The sequence below is a fragment of the Diceros bicornis genome, chromosome 7, assembly GCF_020826845.1.
Source record: "Diceros bicornis minor isolate mBicDic1 chromosome 7, mDicBic1.mat.cur, whole genome shotgun sequence".
NCBI classification, from domain to species: Eukaryota; Metazoa; Chordata; class Mammalia; order Perissodactyla; family Rhinocerotidae; genus Diceros; species Diceros bicornis.
In genome coordinates this window covers 40,223,198-40,244,499 of record NC_080746.1, presented here as the reverse complement: position 1 = coordinate 40,244,499, position 21,302 = coordinate 40,223,198, and the positions used below count along the sequence as shown (strand labels likewise).

General features: G+C 35.2%; 1 protein-coding gene across 1 annotated transcript in view; it reads left to right on the top strand.

Moving 5' to 3' along the window:
- The window catches only part of DEUP1 (deuterosome assembly protein 1), a 90,059-nt gene that overhangs the window by 29,785 nt on the left and 38,972 nt on the right, over positions 1-21,302 (top strand). The window contains exons 4-6 of the mRNA XM_058544520.1: positions 4,963-5,097; positions 12,263-12,505; positions 20,406-20,551. Coding sequence (XP_058400503.1) covers positions 4,963-5,097; positions 12,263-12,505; positions 20,406-20,551 — 524 coding nt within the window. The remainder of the gene's footprint in view (positions 1-4,962; positions 5,098-12,262; positions 12,506-20,405; positions 20,552-21,302) is intronic.

The following is a 21,302-nucleotide window of genomic DNA, read 5'->3' as shown; positions in this document are numbered from 1 at the left end:
CCGTGATGTCAGTGGAGACCATGTGGAGAGCCTGGACTTGTGTGACCATCTGGTGGTGATAAGCACCCTGCTCCCTTTTCTCTGGAATGGTATCAGGGGAAGCCTAACGAGGAGTCAAGATGTTCACCACCCCTCAGTGGTAACCAGGCCGCTCACCTTCACTACAGTGTCAGTGAAGACCATGTGGGAAGCAGTAACAAGGCACCTATGTCCCTCCGATCAAGGTGGTGTCAGCGAAAGATTAATGGGGAGCCTGAACTCTCACTCCCACTCAACAGTAATAAAGAACACCTCCCCCGGATTACCCTCTGAGGCCAAGTTAAGACTTGGACTTCCACTGCCACCTGGCACTAATGAGGCAGCATTGTATTTTCCCTGCTGGAATGTTGTCAGAAGAGGACTGCTAAAACACAATATTTAAATAAAATCCAGAGTCTCATAACACAATACCCAGAAAGGTCCAGGTTTCAATAAAAAATTACTTATCATACCAAGAACCAGGAAGATTTCAAGTTGAATGAGAAAAGACAATCAAGAGATGCCAACACTGAGTTGATACAGATATTAGAATTATCTGACAAGGATTTTAAAGCAACTGTTATAAAAATGCTTCAGTGAGCAATTACAGACATATTTGAAACAAATGAAAAATTAGAAAGTTTTAGCACAGAAACAAAGCTATAAAGAACAACCAATTAGAAATTTTATAGCTGAAAAATACAGTAACCAAACTAAAAACAATTAATGGATGAGCTCAAAAGCAGAAAAGAGAGGATAGAGGAAACAATCAGTGAATTTGAAGATAGCAAAATAGAAATTACCCAATCTGAACAACAGAGAGAAAATAGACTAAAAGAAAATGAACCTCAGGGACATGTAGTACTATAAAAAAAGATTGAAAATTTGTGTCAAAGAGTATCAGAAAGAGAGAAGAAAGAGGGTGGGACTGAAAAGGTATTCAAATAATTAATGGCTAAAAAGTTCCAAAACTTGGCAAAAGATGTAAACCTACAGATTCAAGAAGCTGAGTGAAACTCAAACATGGTAAACCCAAAGAAATCTACACCAGGGCACATCATAATCAAAGTTCTGAAAAGTAAAAGACAGAGAAAAAATCTTGGAAACAGCAAGAGAGAAGTAACACCTTCTCTGTGGGGAAAAACCAATTCAGATGACGGGCTTCTCATCAGAAACCATGAAGCCAGAAGGAAGTGGAACATTTTTCAACTGCTGAAAGAACAGAAATGTCAACGCAAAATTCTATGTCCAGAGATATATCCTTAGGAATAAAGAGGAAATCAAGACATTCTCAAATGAAGGAAAACTAAGAGAATTTGTCACCAATAGACCTACCCTAAAAGAATGACTAGAGGAAGTTCTCTTAGCAGAAAATAAATGGTAAAGAAAGAATCTTGAGACATCAGGAAGAAAGAAAAAACACTGGAAAGAGTCAAAACATGGATGAATGCAATAGACTTTCCTTCTCGTGAGTTTTCTAAATTGTTTGACAGCTGAAACAAAAATTATAACAATGTCTAATGTGGTTCTTAATGTATGTTGAGGAAATACTTAAGACAATAATGTTATAATTGGGAAAGGTAAAGGGACATAAAGAGAAGTAAGATTTCTACACGTCACTTTAACTGGTAAAATGCAGACACCAGTAGACTGTAATAACTTATGTGTATATAATATAATATCTAGAGCAACAACTAAAAAAGCTATACAAAGAGATATATTCAAACACACTATAGATAAATCAAAATGGAATTCTAAAAAATGTTCAAGTAACCTTGTGGAAGACAGGAAAGCTAAAACAGAGAAACCAAAAACTAGAGAACACACAGAAAACAAAAGAAGTCAGACTTAAGCCCTAACATATCAATAATTACATTAAATGGAAATGGTCTAAACACACCAATTAAAAGATGGAGACTGACAGAGTAAATAAAAAAATATGACCCAACTATATGCTCTGTTCCAGAAACTCCCTTCACATATAACTGTATAGGTAAGTTAAAAGTAAAAAGATGGAAAAAATATAGCATGCAAATGTTAATCCAAAGTGATGCCAAGATAAATCAATGGAGAAAGAATAGTCTTTTCAACAGTGAAGGGATAACTGAATATTCACATGCAAAAATATTAAGTTGGACCCTTACCTAAACCATAGACAAAAATTAACTCAAAATGAATCAAAGAGCTAAAAATTAAGTCTGTAAAACACTTAGAAGAAAACATAGGAGTATATCTTTGTGACCTTGGATTAAGCAATGGTTTCTTAGTTTTGGCACCAAAAGCGCAAGAAAAATTAGATAACTTTAACTTTATCAAAATTAAAAGACCTTTGTGCTTCAAAGGACATCATCAAGAAAATAAAAAGACAACCCAAAAAGGGGAGAAAATATTTGCAAATTGTATATCTAATAAAGGACTAGTATCCAGAATAAAAAAATAACTCTTACTAGTCAACAATAAAAAGACAAATGACCAAATTTTAAAATGGGCAAAGATCTGAATAGATATTTCTCTACTCAAGATATACAAATCACCAATAAGCATATAAAAAAATGCTCAACATCATTAGTCATTAGGAAAATGCAAATCAAAACCATAATGAGATACCCCTTCACACCCACTAGGATGGCTGTAAAAAAGATGTACAGTAGCAAGTTGTCAGTGAGGATATGGAGAAATTGGAACCGTATACATTGCCATTGGGAATGGAAAATGGTACAGCCATTTTGGAAAACACTTTCACAGTTCCTTAAAAAGTTAAACATTTTAACTTTGGAGTTATATACTATGAAGTTTCCATATGACCCAACAATTCCACTCCTAGGTATATACTCAAGAGAAATAAAACATATATCCACACAAACACTTGCACACAAATGTTAATAGCAGCATTGTTCATAATATCCAAAAAATGGAAACAACCCAAATGTCCATCAACTGACAAATGGATAAACAAGGGTGGTACAGCCATGCAATGGAATATTATTTGGCCATAAAAAGGGATGAAGTATTGATTCATGCTACAGCATTGATGAACCTTGAAAGCATTATGCCAAGTGAAAGAAGCCAGACACAAAAGACCACATATTTTATGATACCTTTAATATGAAATGATCAGAGTAGTCAAATTTGTAGAGACAGACAGTAGATTGGTGGTTGCCAGGGGCTGGAGGAAGGAGGAAGTATGTAGTGACTGCTGATAGGTATGAGGTTTCTTTTCAAGGTGATGAAAATATTATGAAATTAGATAGTGTGATGGTTGCACAACTTTGTGAATATACAAAAACCAATGAATTGATACTTTAAAGGGTGAATTATACCTCCATTTTAAAAATTACATCAGAAAGAAAAAGAAAACAGAAGTGACTACATTAATATCAGATAGAGTAGACACAATTGTTCATAGCTTTATTTGAAATAGCCCAAAACTGGAAACAACCAAAATGATCCCATATGTGAATGGTCAAACTGTGGTACATCCACATCATGGGATAATACTGGGCAATAAAAAGGAACAAACTGTTGATACACACATACATCTCAAGGGCATTACGCTGAGTGAAAAAAGCCAACCTCAAAAGGTCATATACTGTTTGATTCCATTTTATAACATTCTTGAAATGACAAAATTATAGAGATGGAAAAACAAATTAGTGGTTGCCAGGACTTAGCGGTGGGGGGAAGAGGGCGATGAGTGTCACTACAAAGGCACCAGGAGATCTGTGCTGATGGGATGGTTCTGTATCTTGATCGTGGTTGTGGTCACACAAATCTACACCTGTGATAAGATGGCATAGAACTATGCACATATATTGTACTGATGTCAATTTCCTGGGTTTGGTGTTGCCCCATAGTTCAATAAGATGTAAATATTGGGGGAAACTGGGTGAAGATGACCCAGAATCTCTCTGTAACTTCTTGTGATCTCTCTGTAACTTCTTGTGAATCTATAATTATTTCAAAATAAAAAATCAAAACAAAAACTTTTGTAAATAGTTATATAGAAATTTCCTCACAATGTTGATAGACCATGTTGCTTTTAATCTATTATTTGAAAGTAGAATAAAAAACAGAGAAAATAATAGAGTCTAAGTTATAAAAAGAATTATTGGTAAGAAAAAGATTACATCAATTTTGATATTTAAATTTATGTAAACATATCAACATGAATAAGTAGTTTATGTTGTTCGTATCTTTTAAATTAAGTACTCAGTTTTCTTTTTTTTTTTAAAGCTGTCAGCATCTTCACTTCTGCACCGAGATTCTTTTTTTTTTTTTTTTGCAGAAGATTGGCCCTGAGCTAATATCTGTTGCCAATCTTCCTTTTTTTCTTTTTTCTCCCCAAAGCCCCAGTACATAGTGGTATATCCTAGTTGTAGATCTTTCTAGTTTTTCTGTGTGGGACACCACCTCAGCATGGCTTGACCAGTGGTGAGTAGGTCTGTGCCCAGGATCTGAACCGGCAAATCCTGGGCGACCAAAGCAGAACGCGCAAACTTAACCACTATGCCGCCGGGCTGGCCTGCAGTTTTCTTGAATAAAGTATAAGCTAGTTATTTTATAGACTGAGTTACTGAAATTAAAATTGTCAACACAAGATGGCACTAAATAAAAGTGAGAAAAAACTTGGCTTTTTTTGAAATTGTGAGCTTTGCTACATATGGTTAAAACAAAACTGAACAAAACATTTTTCAAGTGAATCATTGTTTAACTGTGCAGCTAATGAAGTCCCAAATTTACATGAAAGCTGAATTGTGTTCAGCTTCAACAATTTAGTTTTAATAACTGGTTCTATCTTCACTAATTGGAACATTTAAGCTTTACTGCATTTTCTAATCGCAATTTAAATTTTCAGAAGTACACAAGACAAAAACTATAGTGAAATCAAGTTAGAAATAACCAGTAATAGTAAAGTGTTAGCATTCTCTTTTTTTTTTTTTACAGTTTTCCAAACTAACTAATAGCTTTGAAAAACTGAGATTACACCAAATGAAACAAAATAAGTTTCGACGAAAAGAATTACCTCACCTCAAAGAAGAAACACCCTTTGAAATGAGCAATTTGCACCAGAAATTAGAGGTGAGCTATGTTTTCTGAGTTTCTTCCTGTGTGTTAAAGATTGATTGTTGTGGCTGCGGGCTCTTTGTCTCTAGTGTAGACAACGGCACGTTCAACTGTGGTAACAAACGCCATTACAAATCAACTTCTCATTGAACATATTTTCTTGGTGCACCTTCCCTTCAAGCACTTAGTGAATTAAAACATCACTGATTTATACATCTTTTATATATATCAGCATTTTTGGAGAGCCAAAAAAAAAGTTCAAAGAAACTGCAGATGTTGAATGAAATTGAAGGACATCCCTGGGGTCACTTAAAGCAAATATCTAATAAATCTTTTAATGGCTGTTTAACTATTAGGTGCTTAAATCCCAGTGAAGCCTCATAACAGTTTTCAGGACAGGGCTTGAAGTCTCAGGGTTTTTTCTTTAAAGAGATAGTGCCATTCCAGTATTGCTACCCCGTAGCACCCAGAACTTCTAAAATCTCAATTCCCTAGAATAGTTTACTGTGTCACGGATGCACTTGCTGTTATCCGCTTAACATTCCAAGCTTGGAAAAAACCAACCAGGTATTTTGCTTCCCTAGCTCTTGAGCATTTCTGCTACAGGTAATGAAATCATGGCTAGATTCTACAATAAATTGCTAGTCGCTAACCTTAGCTGAATTCCCAGTGCTGTTCAATTATTGTTTTTTAATTGACGTCAAGTTGACCGTTATTATGTTATCCCACTCAATTTCTTTCATTGTTCACGCACTAAACCTCAGCTTTCCCCCACCCCCAGCCAATAATTTCAGTTTCTTCTACATTGTTGATAGGTAATGGTTCTGTACCTCCAATCACCCAGGTAGAAACCTCCTAAGAATCTTTGATCTGTTCCTCTCTCTTAGTCATATTTCAGCCCAATTTGCCCCTTTCCCTTGTCTAATGTGTCCTATCTTCTTCTTCTCCCTTTCTAATTGTCATTGCGCTGTTTCATACTTTATCATCTTACTCTTCAACTAACAGTCCTTCTCAAACTTTTGCTCCAAAATATTTTTAAGAACAGAAAAAAAAAATTGTTGGAAGTCTTGGGTTTTAGTTTTTAAATTCCTTCCAATTTTAGGGGCCAGCCTGGTGGCGTAGTGGTTAAGTTTATGCACTCCGCTTCAGCGGCCCGGCAGCCCGGGGTTCTCAGGTTCGGATACCGGGTGCGGTCCTATGCACCGCTCATCAAGCCATGCTGTGACAAATCCCGTGTACAAAATAGAGGAAGATGGGCATGGATGTTAGCTCAGGGCTGATCTTCCTCACAAAAAAAATAAAAATAAAAAAATGAATTGCTGCAAATTTTATATTCTGCTGAATAATGAATGTACATTTTTTTAAATACAAAATTACTACCACTAAATAAAGTTGACTGTCTAGGAAAATGCACTATGCATAACCCCCTGGCTCTTGCAGTGGTGTAATTAGACTGGCTTTAGAAATATCCTTGTCTTACAGAAGATGCCCAGAGATGTGCACTGTAATATACATGTGCTTTCACTAAAAATGCAGAGATCAAGTCACTGATTATCCATTTGATTAACATCACATGTGGTTTAGTGAAAGAACCACATTCATATAAATTGTTCAAAGAAAAAGCCTTAAATTAATATTGAGTGCTGTGTGTGTGCATATTTTACATTTAGGGAACTAAATATTTACATAAAATATATCTCATGAAATTATAGTGGAAATTAGTAGCAAAATATGACTTGATATGTTTATACTTATACAAAAATTTTAAGCACATTATGTAGACACAGTTTAATCTGTATAATTATGGAAACACTTCATGTACCTGCTTTTACTTAAAGCCATCTGAAAAATTAATATGTAGGAGATGGACTGTTCTAGTTTTAGTCTATATATAAGCATGTTTTTGTTTTTCCTTTGGGACAAACATTTATACCCTGCTATAGTAATAGAGCAGTGGGAAGCAGCATGCTATAGTGGAAAAGCGTGACAGTTTATAACTTAAAGCAGGTCCTGACTGGCTCATTTATTTGCCCTGTGACCTTCGGACAAGCTGTTAGCCTCACAGAGATTCCATTTTTTTCACCAATAAATGGAGATAAAAATATCTTATCAGTGACATTGTGGTTATGGAAGAAAAAAAATGTGTGTGTATGTGTGTGTGTATTTAGATGGACACTGAAGCTTTAGGGGTGAAAATATATGAGGTCTGGAAGTTGCCTTAAAATAGTCCAACAAAAAAGGATGGAGGTTAAGCGAAATAAAGATGGACTAAGTCGATGGTAGTTAAACTGGGTGAAGGGTACATGGGAGTTTGTTTTACTCTCCACTTTTATGTAAGCATGAAAATTTTCATAATAAAAAGTTAAAACTGTCTTACAAGTGGAGGTTTATAGAGTCCCTGACATACATGCAGTAATCAGTAAAGAAATGTTCATTCCGTCTCTCAATATTTAGTAGAGGGATTTAAAATACATACATACATATATATATATATATATATATATATATATATATATATATATATATATAAAATAATGTAGTTTCCACTAATTTTAATGACCCTGACACAGTGTCAACCTTAAAAACCCAGAAAAGGTTTTCCAGCCATGGAGAACTTACTCTGGAGATTTAGGCAAGTCTACAGTCCTTCTGGAACCTGGGCTGACACCTCCAGTCTCTGCAAAAATCCTTATAAAGCTCTCTAGGTCTCTGCATAGCCCCATAACTACTGGATATATTGTACTTGCTCACTAATCTTGAAACCAATATATCTGTAAAACCAAGAAAGTCAGAACTATTATAAGCACCTGCTGATATGTCTGTGACACACATTTCTAGCCTTGCTTGGCCTCATTCTTGGCCTCATTTCTACCTGTTTCCTTCCTTTATGAGGAATTGAGGTTAATGCTTCTGCATGCTCCTAAAGAATTCTGGGAAATATTTATTTTCAAGATTGAGGTTATTGGGTGGGTGATGCTAAAAATTAATATTATCTGAAAGACATGAACTGTGTAAGTCAACCTTGGCCACATTTTAACTTCTGACTCTGAAGACTCCTTTCTAAATTGAAAGTAAACAGCAGTTTTTTTTACCTACCTTGTATTGATTTGAATTGTTACCTATTTTCCACTACTAGGTTTGTAAATTTGTCACTATTGCTAAAGACTGTTTTCATCTACTTAACTTAAAATTGTCGAATGTCAGAATCAAAGTCAATAGCTTTAAATGAACTGTCTCCATTTATCTTAATAAATACAGTCCATTGCTCATAAGGTATTATTATATATTTAAAAGAGAGTCTATCCATATTCCTCCAGCCTTATTACCACTACTCAATTTCAGGTCACCTTTAATTACTATAAAAGCCTCCTAATTTGTAGCCTCCCTTCACTAATTGTTTTGGGATTTGTGGATTTATAAAATAAAATTTCCCCAAATATTCTTTAAAATCATCTCTATAAAAAATATGAAATGCCATGTTCTTCTCATTTTAAGCAAGATGTAGTTTTAATTCTCTAAATTAGCATATTTATTTTCCAGCATAGCCAATCCAGTCCTTTCAGCCATCTTGAAAACAACACCAATCACTCCGGCCAAATGAACTATGTTCCAATTTGACATATTATTGGAGATGGCTGGGATGATTGAGACATCCTCTGTCACAATATAGTACAATAAAGTACAGTAATAACACTATAGTGTTATTATATATATAATATAATACTTATATAATATCTATTATATATAATACAATAACAACACTATAGTGTTATATATAATACAATATATTATATATAATATAATAATTAATATATAATAATTATATATAATAATACTATAGTGTTATTATTATACTTATACCGTAAAATTATTTGTTTACATGTACATTTCCCTACTTTATTATATATTCCCTGATTTTTTTTCAAAAATTTGTTTCTTTTAATCCTGAAATATTTCCAAATTCTCTTCTCTTCTCTCCATCATACCTGGTGGACACTAGGTGCTTAATAAATATTACTGAATTGATGACTGGAAATCAATACTTTCATGCCATGTATCTATATGCAACAATATATAGTCATGGACTTAGTAGCCGCAGAGTTTGTTTCCAACCATGTTGTTTTCTTTGCAAAATTTAGTGAGAAATGTTTAAATTCTAGGAAATATTAATACCATGTTTTTGTTTGTACATTCGTGGAATATAAGTGGTGCCTGGCACTTTGTCAGGCACTGTGAGCAATACAAAAGTAATGAAACCCTTAAGTTGCTTACAGTCTGGACAGAAAGATAAGATACAGGGGCCAGCCCTAGGCAAAATTGAGAAGCAGTGAAGTTTTCTTTGTCATTCCCAAAGCCATATCCTTTCCTCGTGTTAAGCTGTGAACAGATAATCATGCTCCATGAGTATGCTACGTAAGCAAAAACTTGAAGAACTGAGCATGCTGTATCAAGCTAGTTCCACCACTTCTTCCCCAGGTTAGCCCAGTTGGTATTGCCTAAATGAGGCCTGAGATGGTTGTTCTGTTCTCAAGAATGAGTTGATCTTGGCTTCACCTTGGATGGTAGCTTTGAAAGCCACAGGGGACAGAGTCACAAAATAATCCAAGCCCCACCCCCTAAAAAAATAAGGGAACAAGTTTGGTGACTGAGTGTAGAGAATGAAAGAGGGGAAAAAACTTCTGGTGTCAGCTCAGGAAATAGAAACGAACTACTGGTTGATGCAAAAAGTTGTTTGAAACTCCCTTATTAGTAATCATCATTTGTTATCAGAGAAACTTCTTACATTTCTAACAAATAAAATGCTTAATTTTTAATACAAGAATTACGTTACAAATTCCATATTTTCCTAGTATATGTAGTAAGTAAATCCAAGATGAGTGAGTTGATGCTTCTTTTGTTTTTCTAATGGGAAAAGAATAGACTTACTTTTTTTCTCGGAATAAAGATGTACAAATGAAAGAAGCCATGTTCACTGTTCATTTAAAATGAATAATTTTCTTCAATTTATGTTTGTCCCTCCATTTTTTTTAAAGGAATTTAGAACAAAGTCAAGAGAATGGGACAAGCAAGAGATACTATATCAGACACATCTAGTTTCTTTAGATGCTCAACAAAAATTATTATCTGAGAAGTGTGATCAGTTTCAGGTACATTATCTAATACTATCCTCTAAATTAGAAGAAAATAGAGGTTAAATATTACTATCTTTGCCATTCAGCGTGTAATCTTTTTACAGATGGAAATGCCAACTACAGGAAAATAACCAGAGTGGGTCCAACACTGGGTAAAGTCACAAGTGCATGAAATATCTGTAATGGTGAATTTAGTCTACATGTCTTAAAGGATGGTGCTATTAAGAAGTTCATTGTTATTATATCATTAAGTAACACATGTTTTTGCATGCCTGTGGGAAAATCACTTAGAAAGTCTAAAATTGCTTGGTCCCTGCCCTCAAGAACCTTATAGCCTAGATATAGAGATCATACATGTACAGATTTACTGGTAATTAATGACAGGTGAATGGAAAGGATCCAAATCCTTTTAGAGGTCCAAGGAGTAAGAGAAAAGTTTGGACTGAGGTAGTCAGAAAACATTCTCTAGCAGGGGTGGGACTGGGCCTGGACCTTGAAGAATGGATATATTTTGAGACAAGAGAGAATGTATGCTGGGTGATGGAAATAACGAGTGAAATCACTGAGGTAAGAGAGCTAAAGGTGAATTCTAGGCATGGAAAATGGGCCAATTGGCTGGAAGTCCCTGTGGGAAGTAGGGAGGGGTAGTGGGCAGTAAGCCTGGTGAGTTAGATACAGATCATAATAAGCCTTAGAGACTCGGCTAAGGAATTTGGAATTTTATTAAAGCCAGTAAGAAACTACGATTTTTGTTTGATATACTTATTTTTCATTCTTTCTTTAAGTTACTTGAATTATATGTTATACATGTTCCCTGAATTCAACAGAACAAAATAATCTAAGGTAAAATTAATAGCCTCATCCCCTACTCCATTCTGGTCCATTTAATATAAACACTGTTAACAGGTGTTTATCTTTACATGCGTTTTCTTTTGTTTGTACAAACATGTCAATGTGTGTTTGTGTGTAAGTTTGTATATTTTTCCTTTTTAAAAATTTACTTTTTTACTTAATCAGCCATGGATATCCTTTCAAGTCACTACATAAAATTCCACTTAATTCTTCATAATATTTCATAGTATGTAGTATATATACTATACCTAATATATCACAATATATAGTAGATATACCATAATTCTTTCAATTATTTCCTTATTGATGAGCATTCAGGTTGTTTCCAGTTTTCTGCTATTACAATATTGTAACAAATATCCTTGTATACACATCTCTACATACTAATACTTTCCTTTTGTTTAGATTAAAATCTTAAATATGATTGTTGCGCCAAAGAGTATGTCCATTCAAATTTTTAATAAATACTAGCAGTTTACTCCCCAAAAGGTTATAGTGATTTACAATTCATGAACAGGTGATGGGAGTACCCATACTCTCACCAGCTTGGAATGTTATCAGTCTTTTGATTTTTACCAACTTGATGGTCTAATAGTAATATTGGCTTGATTTGCTTTGCATTTCTCTGACTGCTTATAAGGTTGAGCATGTCTTCATATGCTTCCTAGCCTTTTTCATTTCCTCTTCTATGAATTGCCTGTTCATAAACTTTGCCCATTTTTCTTTTGTGTTGTTTGTCTTTTTCTTATTGATGTGTAGAAGTTTTTGTACATCAAGAATTATTATCCCTTGTTATATGTGTTGACAACGCTTTTCTACAATCCAGTTGTTTTTGTTTTATTTGTTTATTTTTGGTCGTAGAGATATTTTCAACTGTTGTTCAGTTGAATCCATAGTTTTCCTCTTTTTATATCTTCAAGATTTTTTCTTTCTTGGTGAATAAGAATTCCCTACCCCAAGACCCGCACCCTATTCTACATCTTTGCCCTGAGGTTATACAAATATGTTTTCTCTTTATGCCATCTGAAATTGAGGTTTCAGAATAAACACAAGACTGAATTACAAAGGACAAAGCTTCATTATCTAATGACGTATTTAAAGATGTTTTTCTTAATTCTTTTCTATCATTCTTGAACTTTATGTAAGCTTAAATATGATATTCTCCATTTAGTTGACACAGTTTTCATATTTCTCAGAAACAGGCACAAAGTTACCAAACTCAACTAAATGGTAAAAAACAGCGCATAGAAGACGGCAGCTCTGAAATTCCTCTGTTGATGTGTGAACCAGATCCCAGTTGTGAAACCAGTGAAAGAGATGAGTTCATTATTGAAAAATTAAAATCAGCTGTGAGTGAAATAGCACTAAGCAGGAATAAGTTACAAGATGAAAATCAGAAGCTCTTACAAGAACTGAAAATGTACCAAAGACAGTGCCAGGTGAAGATTTATTTATTTTTCAACTGATATTGCCCATGAGGTATATAAATGATGACTCAACAGGTATATGGATTAGAAAGCAAATTTTATATTACATGTGTAAATTCACCTCATATTTCCTCTTAGTATGTAACTCTCACTTGATGAGTAAATTCAGTAATCCCATAGGTAATTTACCCCACTCGAGTGCACTTTGGTTCTGCAGTGACATAATAATAATGTATTACCAGTGCAGTATAAGAGCGGGCACTTACAGACCTCCGTGCCTAAAACCATGGCGCTTTAGCTGCACACCACCCTGTGTCCCCACTATTCATTCTCTCTGGCCCTGTGCCTCTTTGACTCACAGGAATCCTGGGTTGGACATCCAGGAAATCATTAAGGGTTCAACAATCTCATAACCTCAGTGAGAGGCATGAGGTTCACTCCCTGTGACTTATCACTGTTAACCTTATCAGAATCATTTACCAAACAAGTGGCCTGGAGATTTTTTTTTTTTTGGTGGGGGGAGTAACTTCCACATTGGCAGACGTGATTGATGGTTTTTCCAAGAATTAATTTTTTTCTTAACTCAAAAATCTTTTTTCTTTTGTCTCTCTACTTTTTGCAACCACTAAGAAGGTTATATAGCATTCATCATAATTGGTCATGATCCACTTCTTTACTAAATATGTATTTCTTATTCACAAATATCCCAGTTACTTGAGACATTCTATAGTTTTATCTCCCATTCTAGGTCTTATCTCCCACCTCCAAACAGTCAGCCTCTTTCTACCCATTCCTCTGTGTCAATTGACCCATTTCTTGTCCCACTCTATTCCCTCCCCACGCTTAGGTAGACTTTCTCAGGTCACTGTCTGAGCAGACTTCTACTTCTCTAAGTTATTCCACCTCAGGATCTTCTGCCACTTAAACTCCCAGGGTCATATCTTAGTCTTCAGCCAACTCCTCATCCCCCCATCCTGTCTCATTATATATGGGATTAGTCCTTTAACTTCTTTCTCTGCCAGCATGTACTCTTCTGTGTTCCCTTTCCCCAAGTTTGCAAGGGGACAGAACACAAGGCTCCCAGCTTCTCCTATTGCGTGGCATTTCTAAGAGAAGTACATCTCCCCCATCCCAAACTCCAGCTTTGTTTGGAGGGGGGGTGTTATTCTAAGACAAACTAGAAAACAGATGTAAACAGACAAATTAAGCTAAACCACAAATACTAAACCCGGAGGAAGCCATAAATTTTCTATAAATAGAAAAGGTATTGCTAATGTTTTCTCTGGCTTCGCTAAAAGATAAATGAGATTAGCCCTTATTCTTCTGCTCTAGAGGTTGTCCAGGCGGTGTCCAGTGGTTAGCTTGCCAGTCAGCCCACGCAGTCCTGTTTGAGGTGGTTCTGCATGACTGCTGGTTCTGATGGGATTCTCTCCCTCTCAGGGGCTACTTCCCGTTCATCTCCCTGGTATGGGACAACTGGTCACACCTCTGGCCCTGATTTAAAGACAACTTAAACTTACATTATGCAGCTGTCTTTGCACTGCTGGAGTCCGCACCAGGATCACAATCAATAAATAAGGAGATTATTTTTCTGGATACTTCCCAAAATATTCTCCTCCAGGTTTCAGGTTATCCTGCACAGACTGAAGAGTTCTCTTTGTCCCTTTTTGAGGTCTTTTTGGTTCTGGTCTCTGGAAATCTATTTTCTGCTCAGATCTGTTTTGTTCTGTTCTCTTTAGTTTGCCTGAAACATATTTCATTAGCGAGTCCAGTTATGAAGTCTGGTTCTACCCTTTGGTGAGGTTCAGCTTCTTCACTATTAGTTCCTCTTAATCTCCCCCAGAAAATTCTGTTTGGACCTATAACGGCATCTAAGAACATCCCCGTTTATAGGCTGAGGTTCGGCGCTTGGTTCTTGGCTCACTTGCAGAATAGAAATCACTACTCTTACCCTATTCTAGAAGGAGCCTCTGTTCTCCTCTCTCGGCAGTATGACTTGCTTTCTCTGTAATGCTTTCCTTGACCAACCCCAGCTTTCTCTTTCTTAGAACCTTATCTTTTAGACTTTTCCAGGAAGTAAGTTGCAGAATCTTGTTAAAAGAAGGAATATTACAAATAGAGGAAGAGTGTACAGTGAAAGATTTTACTAAATTAACATTCCGGGTTCATATTATAATCTCTACCCTCTCTCCAAGTAAATGCCGTAAACCTATACTTCGCACTCTTATCACATTGACACACTTCTATTGACAGGAAGAGACAAAGTGCAACCTGGGAGTCTGAACGTGTAGCAGGAAGTTAGAGGACTCGAACCACCTGATGGTCAAGGCCACCCTATCTTTTAACAATATCATTTAATTGACTTACATTCCTGACCCAAGTCCAACAGGATATGACTCATCCCCTCACCCAAGATCTCTACAAACTTCCAGGGGCTTACATGCACTCCTGAGAAGGCTCTATAGGTTGTCTGGGCTAAGGAAAGTCCATGTTACCCACTTGACTTTTCCTCATGTATACACTTATTAATGTACTTAATAATTTATTAATATTCCTGAATATAGACTAACAAAATTAAAACCCAGCTATTCATAGAAGTCAATATAATTTTGAAATATTTTTATTGATATTTACACTAAAGCTTATAAAGTAACAATATTGCCTAATTTTTATGACTTTCCTTTAAATCAGTGGTTCTCTGCTGGGTGATTTTGCTCGCCAGGTGACACTTGGCAATGCCTGGATACATTTTTGGATGTCACAACAGGGGAAAGGGGTACTATTGGCATCTACTGGGTAGAGGCCAGGGATGCTGCTAAACATCCTGCAATGCACAAGACCACCCCCACTGCAAAGAATTATCCAGACCAAAATGTAAATAGTACTGAGGTTGAGAAACTTTGCTTTAAATTTTAAAATGTTATTTTTCTCATATTCTTTACCAGTAATTCTCTAACTCTACTTTGTGATGTTTTCTATAGTTAATGATAAATATTAACATGACTATTATTTATTTATTATCCATGAATTTCTATAAGAAAGTTTACTAAAGTTATTTTTACAAATTTTTGTTCATTTAAAAAAATAATTTAGTTATCCTTGGATCTAGGAACATTACTAAATTTAAACTAAGAATCTCCATTTTATACTTCACAAAAGAATCGCGTGTGTTAAAAAACAAACCAAAGTATTCTGGAGTATGTTTCACACACACACACCAAAGATATATTATAGTCCTAATGAAAAGATTTTGAGAAGTAATTTGGTTCAAAACCTTCAAAGTATCTAAAAGATAAGATTTCTACTCCCGGGAAAACACTAATTATTTTTGATGCGTTTAGGAAAAAAATGCTGAGAATAATGCTTTTATGTGGCCTTTTTCCTGTTTTATTTCTGAATTCCACTTATGTTTCATTCTTTTGCTTTGAAATAAATACTAAATGAGAAGATATCAATTATTTACTATTTGGTAACTGATTTGAAGTTTTAAAATCACTGCGTCTCAAACCATTAGGCAAATTTCTAACTAAACAGATGGGCCTTAAACTTGTTTTATACAAAATTTATATTTTACCAAATGGGAATAATTAGAGGTACATAATCATTGTAACCAGTGCATGTGCTTAGAAAGAAGTTTCTCTTCTCTTTTTGCAAAACTTTCATATGACAGTGTTCCACATCTTGCACATGAATTTAAAAAGACAACCATTTTGATTTGAATTACTGTCACTTAATTTATATAAAATTCTGTTTAGTTTATAACACACTTTAGTGCCAGATGCATCTGAATTTTCACATGAATTACGTCTTCTCACATTCTTTCTACAACCTTGAAATGTGTCAGTATACATGTTAATTCCATTGCATATATTTATTTACTGTGCTGCACTATACTCATATTTTTCAAATGTGCACTATTTCTCATTGGAAGTTAATGACAACAATAAATTGTTCTGCATTTTTTCTAATATCTATGCCCCCCAAAATGACCTTTTTTGGTTGCTTGTTAATGTGTCATTAAGGTGCTAGAACAACACTGTCCAATAGAAATATAATGCAAGCCACAAATATGATTTAAATTTTTCTAGTAGCCATATTAAAAAAATAAGAAATGGGTAAAATTAATACATAATAGTAATATATTTTATTCAACACAACATATATCCAAAGTATTATCATTTCAACATGTAATCAATGTAAAAATTATTAATGAGATATTTTACATTTCTTTTCATACTAGGTCTTCAAAGTCTGGTGTGTATTTTACACTTACAATATATTTCAATTTAGATGCTAAGTATTCACTGGAAATACCTGATCTGTATTTAGATTTCATAAAATTTACAGTTAAAAAAGTTGATTTACATACACAAGTTGTTACAAACCAACTTGAAAGTGTTCCAATAACTGAATCAAGTACCAAAGAATCATTTTCCTGAATATTTGCATCCTTACTGACAAATAATTGATTTGACTTTTATGCTAAAGCATGCCAATTTTAAAATTACATCTAAGTTAAATAAATTCACTAATTTTTGTGTCAGCTCAGTATTGTTAACATTGAATTCAAAGGGATACTGCACAAGTCAAAAAACAACTGCAGGGGCCAGCCCAGTGGCGTAGTGGTTAAGTTTGCACGCTCCGCTTTGGCAGCCCAAGGTTCACAGTTTCGGATCCTGGGTGAGGACCTATGCACCGCTTATCGCGCCAGGCTGTGGCGGCATCACATATGAAGTAGAGGAAGATGGGCACAAATGTTAGCCCAGGGCCAATCCTCCTCAGTGCAAAAGAGGAGGATTGGCAACACATGTTAGCTCAGGGCTAATCTTCCTCAAAAAAAATAAAATTGTCAATTTATCAATATCAACAAAGCCTCTTTTCTTCTACTTTTATAGTCAATTTACGTAATCCTATGAATTATAATTAAAATCTTTTGCATACTCATTCATGTTAGAAAAATGTGCCAAATCATTATTATTGATTTGCATTATGAAGTTTCAATTTTAACATAAATTTCCCTCCCTGTGTAGCTAGATCACAAATAAGCTTTTTTTCCCCCTTAATGATATCTCCAAATGTCGCACTTACAGGTATTATTTTCTATTAACATTAAACAAACAGACTCTATTAGTATCATATTTTCCAGAATTTCAGGTAACGCTAGCCCAGGGTGACACTATATTTCATTGGCCCGCAGTGAGGGCCCTTTTGTGTCTCTCCTTCCCCAAGTGAAGGCGGGCCCACTTTTCTACATGCAGCTTCGTGGTAGATTGCTCCCTGGTGGCAAATTTGCAAAGCAGGGAGCCCAGATAGTGCCTTCTTCAATTGGGCAAAGTAAAGGATGACATTCACATCAAGGTGGTTTGTCTTTCTACTTGCTAATCTATTGTTTCACATTTCTTTTGTTTATTTTGAAATTTAACCTCATCTGAAAAGTCCCCACTGTTTGAAACAGGGACTTTATCCAAACAAATCTTTGTTCAAACAAGTCTATTAAATCTATTTGAATATATTTTTATACTTATTTCTAAGTCAGCCAGGAACTTCTGGGGCTAAACTCTTGCAGTTAGGTCCTTCACTGAGCCCAGGTCTCTAGTTCTCCTGCAAAATAATATATATTTAAGGCTTTGATAAAAAAACGTTTATCTGGGGGCCAGCCCCGTGGCATAGTGGTTAAGTTTGGTATGCTCTGCTTCGGAGGCCCGGGCTCTTGAGTTTAGATCCCACGCAGACCTACACCACTCGTCAGCCATGCTGAGGCAGCAACCCACATACAAAATAGAGGAAGCTTGGCACGGATGTTGGCTCAGGGCTAATCTTCCTCCAGCAAAAGAAAATAAAGGAAGATTGGCAACAGATGTTAGCTCAGGGTGAATCTTCCTCACCAAAAAAAAAAAAAAGTTTATCTGGGAACTCATATGTCCTATACTGTCTGCACAGTTATATTTCTAGGCTTTGTGAATTTTTGGATAAGAATTAATGAATAAGAAAACATATGTCCACATAAAAACTTGTGCATGAATTTTCATAGCAGTATTATTCATAATAGCTAAAAAACAGAAACACCCAAATGTCCATCAGTTGATGAATAAATAAACAAAATGTGGTATAGCCATACTATTAAATATTATTCATCAATAAAAAGAAATGGAGTACTGATACCTGCTACAACACGGATGAACCATGAAAGCATTGTGCTAAGTGAAAGGAGCCAGTCACAAAGGGCCACATATTGGATGATTCCATGTGTATGAAATGTCCAGAATAGGCAATTCCATAGAGACAGAATATATGTTAGTGGTTGCCAGGGACTAAGGGGAAGGAAAAGAGGAGTGACTGCCAATGGGTATTGGGTTTATTTTGGGAGTGATGAAAATCTTCTGGAATTAGATAGTGGTGAGACTTGCACAACTTTGTGAATATACTAAAATCTAATGAATTGTATACTTTAAATGGGTTAGTTTTATGGTATGTGGATTATATTTGAATAAATCTGTTGAGATATATAAATAATTATTGAACAAATTATGTTTTAAAAATATCTGTAGTGTTTTCTATAGCCTTGATTAGCAGAGGAAACTCCTACCCTTTAGAGTACCTCAGCCTGTCTTTACCAGTAAGTTGCAGGTCTGTTTCTCTTACTATTTTGTGTGAAATAAATTATTTTTGCATCTTGAATGTTCTAACTGGACTAGTAGACAAAAGATCTGGATTTTTCTGTTCCAAAATCTGCTACTTATGAGCTGTGTAACTTTCGACCAAGGCTGGCTCTCACTTGCCCCATCTGTAAAAGTGGCAATGGATTTGATGACCTGGGTGAGGCGTACTTAGAAAACGTTAGTTTCCCTGTATAACTGAGTGGAAGAGACCTAGATGATACGGAAGGACTCCGCCATTCCTCTCTCCCAGAGAACAGCCAAGTACTGCTGGAGAAAATCACTCAACAGGTCATGCTCACAAATAAATGAGTATTCAACACTGCCGGAAATCCTACTGTGTTGCTCCAATCAGCGAACTCTGCCATTCCCATTGCAGGCCATTTAAACCTTCTCACTCTCAAAAACCACTCCCATACCCCCACCTCCACCTCTCCTTCCGCTGACGGTGCCTTATTATTTCACAGGGAAAATAGAAGCCAACAGATGGCCACTGTCTTATCTCCCCACATCCAAATGCATGTACTTGCCTACATTCCATCTTCCTCCTTTCCTATTGCAAGAGCAGAGGGACTCTTTTGCTTTAGGCAGTTCTTCCTCTTGTGCTTCAGGACCCATCCCACCCACCTTCTCAGGAATCTGACATCATTGCTATTACCCCTTCTGCCTCCTCACTGGGTCCTTCCCAATGGCTTTTAAACTTGCTCAAGCCTGTCCTAGTAACAAGATAAAACACTGGACTCCCAGAATTGCTGGTGTTTCTAGTTCCCAGCTAAAGTAGGGCTACTCTTGGGCAATAATGGAATCATAAACCATGGTTTATATTTCACTTTCTTGGCCTGCTTTGAAATTAGATTTTTCTTGGCTATTATCTTGTTTAAATTGGGAATTATTTGCATTAATCCAAATTTGATGCATTGATATCTTATTCATACTTTTATGTTTCTCTCTTTCAAATTCACATACAGTGTGACCATATTTGTGTGATTATTTGGTTATTCTTTGTCTTTCTCACTAGACTGTAAGCTCACTGAGGACAGATTCTGTTTCTATATGCTCAGGGCTGAGCACGTAATCAGAGCTCAGTAAATATTTGTTGACTAAATGAATGAAATTCTGTAACACAGAGCCTGCAAAGGACTAAATATCAGTTCATTTGAAATTAAGCTGGTTCACAGGTGTTAAATATTTTTAAATGTATTATACATCATGATATCCACATATGAGCATTGAAAATTTTTGATGTTTTTATTTAGGCCATGGAAGCAGGACTCTCAGAAGTGAAAAGTGAGTTACAGTCACGTGATGATCTCTTGAGAATTATAGAAATGGAACGGTTGCAGTTGCACAGAGAATTATTAAAAATAGGCGAGTGCCAAAATGCTCAAGAAAATAAAAAAAGGTATATTCTTTATATTCAGTAGCCTGAGAAAAACTGTTCAAAACATGATCTTTAAATATTTTTAAGAGTTTTATATTTGGAACTAGAATAAAAAGTCTATTTGTTTTCTATTAACAAGCTGTTAATTATTGGATAATATTAGATATTAAAAATAAAATTAATGATTATCTTCAAAATTAATATCTTTATTTACCTAGAACATGATATCATGTTCTGATTTATGGATACTTAAGTGTCACACTGAGTCAGAAGTTTTCTTAGAACTTTATTCTTCAGGATATTATAAAAACAATAGTATAGAGCTGGTATTTAATTATATATGTTGATAAATAAGATTTATAACATATTTTTCAAATGCTTTTCTTTTGATTGCCTGTAAACCTATTATTAACTTTTTCACTTGTCAATGTGTTATTTATTTTGGCCTCCATGCTTACCACCTTGTCAGTCCCATTCAGGGTTTTGTTAGAACAGATTTTTTTTCCTCTTTCAAAATCAGACAGATACTGCATACTCCATTACCACAAATGGGATGTTGAGGATTAGCCAATGTTTATGCTTGTGAATAGACAGTTTGACTGTTCTAACCATTCAGTGACGTTCTAATTCTCATTAGAACTTGAACCCTGCTCAAATCTGAAGGCTAATGCCAGACCAATGATAGGATTTTTAAAAACTGAGTAGCCAAATGGTGAGAGATATTTTATTGAAAGATGATTACATTGTTTTAAAGGGAATAATTATTTCTTCA